The sequence below is a fragment of the Canis lupus genome, chromosome 19 (assembly GCF_003254725.2).
Source record: "Canis lupus dingo isolate Sandy chromosome 19, ASM325472v2, whole genome shotgun sequence".
Classification (NCBI taxonomy): Eukaryota; Metazoa; Chordata; class Mammalia; order Carnivora; family Canidae; genus Canis; species Canis lupus.
In genome coordinates, this window is record NC_064261.1 from 13,431,472 (window position 1) to 13,438,841 (window position 7,370).

The 7,370-nt window shown below is 44.1% G+C and overlaps 1 protein-coding gene across 2 annotated transcripts in view; it reads right to left on the minus strand.

Annotated features, from left to right (window-relative positions):
• HSPA4L (heat shock protein family A (Hsp70) member 4 like) overlaps positions 1 to 7,370 on the minus strand; it is a 51,979-nt gene extending 44,609 nt beyond the window's left edge. The window contains exons 1-2 of one of the 2 annotated variants that reach the window (XM_025420564.3): positions 6,945 to 7,370; positions 5,592 to 5,789 (exon numbers count right to left, since the gene is read on the minus strand). In XM_025420564.3, the coding sequence (XP_025276349.1) occupies positions 5,592 to 5,789; positions 6,945 to 7,231 (485 nt within the window). In that variant the 5' untranslated portion in view covers positions 7,232 to 7,370. Of the gene's footprint in view, positions 1 to 5,591; positions 5,790 to 6,402; positions 6,488 to 6,944 lie in introns of those variants that run through there. The other variant, XM_025420565.3, reaches the window with a different exon arrangement.

Consider the following 7,370-nt stretch of genomic DNA (forward strand, 5'->3'; position numbering starts at 1 on the left):
TGCCACCTATTTATATAAAAGCTTTATCAGAACACAGCTATGTATTAATTTTTGTAGTGACCACATACTAAAGACTACCAAAAGCATGTTAAACACCTTAAACTCACAATAGATAATATGTAACTTGTACTTATCATTCCCTTGTCTTCTAGAAACTTTTCAGAATTTCTCACCCACAAATTCAAGGCAATAACTAAAGATCAATTGTGTTTAAAAAATAAAGATTTTATTTTATCACAGAAAATATTCATACTAAAATATTTTATACTCCTAGCTTTGGCCATGCTAATGTGTGAGTCTTTTCACTCCTCTCAGCACAATTTAAAAAAGCAGCAAAAGTATTCATTGAATCTTTGTTTTCGTCAATAGTAAAATAATAATTTGAAATGGCCACTAATAGTGCATCTTTCAATGGAATACTGTTCAACCATTTAAATAAATGAGATAAATTAGGTCAGAAAGGCTAAAATCAACACAAGAAACAACAGGTGTTGGCGAAAATGTGGAGAAAGGGGAGCCGTCTTGTTCTGTTGGTAGGAATGCAAACTGGTGCAGCCACTCTGGAAAACAGTATTGAAGATCCTTAAAAAGTTAAAAGTAGAACTACCCTATGATCCAGCAACTGCTGGATTTACCCAAAGGAGCTATAGAGTATTATGCTAAGCGAAATAAGTTAGAGAAAGACAAATACCATATTTCACTTGTATATGGAATTTAAGAAACAAAACAAACGAGTATAGGGGAAAAAAGAAAAAGAGGCAAACCAAGAAACAGACTCTTAACTACAGAGAACAAACTGATGGTTACCAAAGGGGAGGTGGGTGGGAGGTAGGTTAAATCAGGTGATCAGGATTATGGAGTGTACTTGTGATGAGCACTGGGTGCTGTATATAAGTGTTGAATCACTAAAATGTATACATGAAACTAATATTACAATGTGTGTTAACTGAAATTTAAATTAAAAAATAAAATTTAAAAATGAAGTAAATTAGAACCATACCCACAAGTTTAAGATGTCCACAATATATTTTGAAAAAAAGTTACAAAATATATATAATGTAATTCTACTTTCGTTAAAACAAATAGAAAAACATCCAAGTTATGACACGTACACTTGCATAAACTAGAAACACACATATTAAAGTCTACAAGGTGGTTGGGAAGGGCCAGAGATTTACTTTCCCATTTGTATTTAAAATATTTTAAATCAAAGTTTAACAAAAGCTCATAATAAAATACACAAAGCCAATTCATACGGTACAAAGAATATTTAAATAAAATGTAAAAGCCTCCTCTCCTACTCTCCAACTGCTATTACCATAAAAACTGCTCCTACCCAACTATAGCCACTATTAACCTCCAGAGTTGGCATTTCCTATGTATAAAAAGGTTTGTTTTTAATACCCCAAAATAAGTGATTTCTACCTGTGTGCACTGAAGAGGACATCCCAATGTAATGTATAAATAATCTATTCCCATATTTTCAGATTATTCAAACACAGGTAAAGAAATAGGGAAAAATGAACACAGAAAACCAGAGAACTGAATACTAAGTCTGATCATACAGAATTTTGATAAAATACACCTAAGAAAAATCTCTTGAAATACATTCACTTAGAAAACCCATTTTCTTTATTGTAAAATATGTTCATAAAAATTCAAAACATTACAGACTACATACTATAAGCACACCTCCCCTAATCTACCTACAAGAAATATGCAGTTTGTAGTTTATAGCCTTCCACACTGCTTTCCTCCATAAAGTTATACTAACCTGTTTTGTTTTGGTATGTATTTTTATGAATTTTTTTCATGTTCTTAAAATAACTTAAAAGCATATTAAAACATTTTAAAATAGTATTTCTTGGAAACTAGTAAAAAAAAACAGATGAATTTATTGATTTTAAAAATAGTATTTCTTGGAAACTAGTAAAAAAAAAAAAACAGATGAATTTATTGGTACTAGAGCAAAGATGCTTCTCAGCCAGATAATTTGTTCCTTTTTTTTTTTTTTTAATTTTTTTTTTTTAATTTGTTCCTTTGATTGTTATATCCTCATTAACCTAATGTGGATATATCATCCTTATACCAATGGATAATGGAAGGACATTGGGGTTCTGGGGTAAAAGAGGCCTGAAATTGAATCAGTTTCATCGCTTACAAGTTCTTGGTCAAAACACTGAAGTTTGCTTTAAGCTTCTGAAAAAAGCTAGTATTACCTAACTCACAGAATTGATGTAGTATGTATAACAATGAAGCACAACACTCGTCACATAGCAATCACTATGATCAACAAAAGCAGCATGGTTTAGCTGATCACATGCTTTAGTCTAACACTGAAAGAAGGTTCTTGGCTACAGTTTTCTTTTCCCATGTATGAAACTAATCACTTTAATATAATTAAGCCTGGGATGGAAATTCCAATCCCCACATCTATATTTAAGTGAAGAATAGGAACTTATCCAAAAATGTGCCTACTCAGTTTTCTAAGAATTTATTTGAAGGAATTAAGGGTCAAAATTAAGTTACAAAGGCAGTTATTGCAGTATGGCTTATAAAAATGTAAACCACCTGACTATCCAAGAAGGAATGGCATTAAACAATGAAACTAATGGTATAAAAGAATGTATTACATAGAGGCTACCAAACAGACTATAAATATAAAGTATAATCTATCACTGAAACACAGAGAAAACCACCTGGAAGTTTTATTTCTGGATGGAGAATTAAGTTTTTACTTTCATCTTTTAATGTGACTACATTAAACAATGAACATGTACAATTCTTTTAAATAAGAAAATGTTCTGAAATTTTTTCCTCTTCAGCTTATGCATTTTTTTAAATAATAAATTTATTTTTTATTGGTGTTCAATTTGCCAACATACAGAACAACACCCAGTGCTCATCTCGTCAAGTGCCCTCCCTCAGTGCCCGTCACCCATTCACCCCCCCCCCCAGCTTATGCATGTTCATTTCCTTCTCCCTCTTCCATTTATGCATGAGAGGAGAAGAGCAGCTAGGACAAGCCTTCCAACTTTACAGAAGGGAAATCTGAAGAATAGGTTAAATTGCTTGTTCTTGGTCCCTTAACTGTAAACCCAAAACTTAAGCCAGTATCTTTTCATTAACTTGTCCTTGGTTTATACACCAGACCTTCCCATGTATAATCAAGTATGTTAAGGAATGAAACATTAAAAAGCATAAATGCCAAAGCCAACTAAATGGAACATTTCCTTCCTCTTTCCACAAGGTCTTTTTACCAAGTATTGGGAAATACCTAGGTCTTATTACCTTGATGTCAGTCACTGGAACAGGGGAAAAAAGTTTTGAAAGCTAGTTATAATATGTATCATTAAATACTGTGGTATATTAGAAAGGTTACAAGCTCTCTAATAGTTACACTTTTTCCAAGATTAGAAAGGTTACTAGTTCTCTAATAGTTACACTTTTCCCAAGATATGCATTCTATAAACAAAGGTCCAGGGATCTGGAAAAGCTGTTTTCACTCAATAATTTAAGCTCCGCAAAATACAGTGTAAGAACCGACTACAGTGAAGTTATTAGTTCAGTAGCAATAAAAAATCCTACGATAAATAACAGTACACATCCACAAAAAGGAGGGCAGAGTTGCTGATGCAAGCTAAGTAAGAATACAATACTCTCACTTTAGCAGTTTTCTAATTTGGATTAAGTTCATTAAATCTAGGTATTAGTGGCTACATACAGATCAGAAATATATTCGGTCTCAGCCACAGAGAATTAGCCAACATGCGTAGAATTAGCCAAAGTGTGTAGGAATAGTAACAGAGACTTCTAGAACATGAAAATGAGAAGCCTAATTTTTAAAGAACTCTCTGTAAGTCTGGCCAGGTTCTTTAAAGAGTCATGGACTCACTACTTAGACTTCTGAGCCCGGAAATGCAGTATGGGTCCTACAGTTCTGTTTCTGATCTTTTCGGATAAGGCTTTAAGGATTAGAGGAATGTCCATCCTACCCCTCTCTTTTTTTCCATGGGTTAAGTCCCTGAAGGCAGAGACTGCCTCCATTAACCTCTGTTCTGCTGAAAGAGGACAATGGAATTTACTGGTTCTTTTCTGGCAGCCTGTATCTTGTGGGGGCTTCAAACAGATCTTGCAGACAAAGTCATAAAAACAGTTCACAATTACTGCTTCACCCTTTCATTGTGTATAAAGGCTGGAAAACGACCTGAAGCAAAACTTCTCACAGTACTCTAACGATTAACTGACCCCTGCTCATATTTGAGAATTTAAACATGCAAAATTTCAACAGAATGTATATATCTAGAAAAAGGTGTTATAAAACCTTCCAGAATATTCTTTGAAAGAAACCAAAGCACAGACTGCTTCAAGTAAGCTACTCAACATCTCAACATCTTTTAAAATTATTCATAAACTCATAGTAATTTTATAATTTGGCCTAACACTGATCTTAAAATTAAGTTTCATGTTTATGTAATTATATTTTGGGCCATCTAAAGCTCAAAACGAGATGTTTCGTTACTTGTCCACAGAAAGTTAAGCCACGAACAGTTGTTCACAAAATAACCGGTAACAGGAGCTCACAATAAAAGGCTAGTTTATCATAAACCTGTCTTAATTACTCTTTGTCTACTCATTCTCTGCCAACAAACTTCCCAGACCAGAGAAACAATGGAACGTGTGGAAACATGTTTCCATGACATAATGCCACTCCTGAGTCTTTCATTAAGTGTTCATAAAAGAATCACTCCACAATTATGTTTATACAGGACAGCGGCCTCTGATTCTTCTATAATTCATTCTGCAGAAATTCGCTTTTGCTAGGGTCTGGCTGCACCACTTTCCGTTAATGGACGTACATTACCAGTACAATACAGGAGGCCAACAACTCCCATCCCCGACTCCTTCCCTAGTAATGCATCATTCATATACGCCACTGGAAACCAGTCCCATTACCTCGAATTTTCAAGGACACTGGGGTAAAACCCCCAACACTTCAACAATTTATCCCCCCGCCACCCTACCCCCCAAAAAAGGCTTTCGGACCAGATAAACCTCCGACTCATCTTCTGAGGTGTGCAGTCTACGCTCTCATTTCTTACTTTTCTGAAAGCTGTCACGCAGCGAGAGATGGGCAAGGGAGGAAGGGCAAAAGGAAGAATTCTTCACTCAGCTGATGGGAGACACCCGCCCGCGACCGATAATCCCACGCAAGCCCTACGGGAGGTTAACCACACGTCTTTTTAGAGATTTGTTCAGGGTATCGAGCTGATGCTGTCTGCACCGACTGCCCCCCACCCTCCGAAAACTAAAACAGGCCGGCGGGGGAACAGAGGCAGGGTGGTGATGTGGGCGTGTGTGGGTCCAGAAAGGAGATGCGCAAACTATTAGAGTGGAGTCCCCCGTCCTTTAAGGAAAAGCAGCTTTGCAGGGCGACGAAGTCCGGCTCCCACCTGGGCCCGCCAACCAGCGGTCTCTAGAGACTGCTGCTGATGGACTGCACCTGTCATCACAAGGTTCGGCGGGCAGCGGCAGAGACCAGCAGGCAGGACCAGCGGAGGGTCGGGGTTGTGATCAACCAAGGCACTTACGGGGTACACCTGTCGCTGTACTCATTGGCGATGGTCTCGATGCCGCCGCTCCTTGCTACGGCGATGTAGCAGTTGAGAAAGCCGAGGTCAATGCCAACCACAGACATCCCGCCGCCCGATGGTCGGGGTACTTGCGCTGAAGCCTCCCGCGCGGGAACCGCGTCCTTTTCTGAGCTGCTGCTCCAGGAACTGGGGCTCCTACGAGAAGCGAAGGAGAGGTGACCCCAAGTCGCTACGCAGTAAATCTAGGGCAGCGCGTCCGGGAGCAGCGGAGGAGATGGAGGCCTCCGGCGCCGCTGCCTCCGCCGCCTCGGTCTCTCCCCACTGCGGCTCGACCGCCTCCAACCGGCAGTTACGGGGCTCTGCGCCTGCGCGCTCGGCCGCCGGGGAGGTGCGCGAGCTGCCGCTCTGCGCCCGAGGCCGCTCCACGCCTCGACTTCGGCCGCTTCCGTCAGTACTCGGGCAACGGCTGCCCGACGAGCTGAGGGTTCGAGAAAGATCTGGAAGATGGAGGCGGCCGAGCCAGCCGCGGGGTGGGAGGGAGAGGCGGAGCGGGGAGGACCCGGGAGGAGAGGACGGCAGGCGAAGGCAGCTGGCTCGCCATCGCGCGGCCGCTGGGAGAAGTGCGGCCGGCTGAGGTGAGAGGCGGGCGGGCGGGCGGGCGGCCCCGCGCGCGCCGCCGCGGTCGGGCTGTCTGGGGCCCCCCGGGTCACGCGGGGCACAGCGCCGGGACGCCGCCGAGGCCGGCAGGCGCTGGGCTGGCCGCCTCCGCCCTCCCGCTCGCGAGCGGCCCCGCTGCCGCAGCACCCACCCGCCGGCCTCGCCGCCCCGAGGGGCCCATGTGCCGCCAGCCGGGGCGCTCGCACTTTGACCGCGCGGTCCTACCGCCCGCCCGCCCGCCGCGCCCGGCTCTGTGAGGTGGCGCCCATTGTGCCGCGTGGCGGCCTCGCCTCGCCTCGCCTCGCCTCGCCTGCAGGGGCGCCGCCGTTCCCGGGGAAGGGAGCCCTTTCGGCCCGTTTCATGTCCCCGGCTACAGTGCCTTGTGTGGAAGCCGGACACATTTCAGGGGCTCTGTTTTCTCCTTTACGAGGCCCTGCGATGCTGGACACCCAGCCTGTCGGGAGAGGAGGGCACGCGGACAAGTTTCCCTTCGTGCGGCCTTACGCTACAAAGAGGCAGCCTCCTGCGCTCCCCTCACCTCTGAAAACCAGCTTCACCGGCGGTCGACCTTAGGTGTGCGTCGCCATGACCCTCCCGGGGCCGCCTGTGCCCTGCCTCCCGCCGCCGCAGCCCGGCGTGGCCCGGCCGCCGGCCTTCTCCGGACCCGCAGCAGCTCGTGTGACTGGAGCTTACCGGGCTCGGCTGTCCCGTTCCCCCGCGGTCACGTCTTCGTGGGCTCCCCGTTCCCTCTCTCCCAGCTCTTCCAGTGTCTCCTCGGCCGTCCCGCCCGATTCTTTGTGTGTCTCCTGCTTCCTCTTTGTTTCCATCTGGAAATGGACTTCTTTACTACTCCCGTCGTCCGTGCTTGTTCTCTTCTTAAAAGAACTTAGACTTCTTACTACCAGCAATGCGGCAACAGCAGCGGCGGCGAGCGTGACGATAGCGCCTGCGGCTGAGGCTAGGAGTAACGGGAAATCCATTCTCCAGGCTAACACTAAGGACACTGGAAAGAATGGTAGTAGGCTCTGGTCTCCAGACTTTCTGTACTGAAGAACCTCATCTCTCTCCCCATCTCACAAGCACCCAGGAAGACGCGGAGCTCCGGGTCGGTGCGGTCCT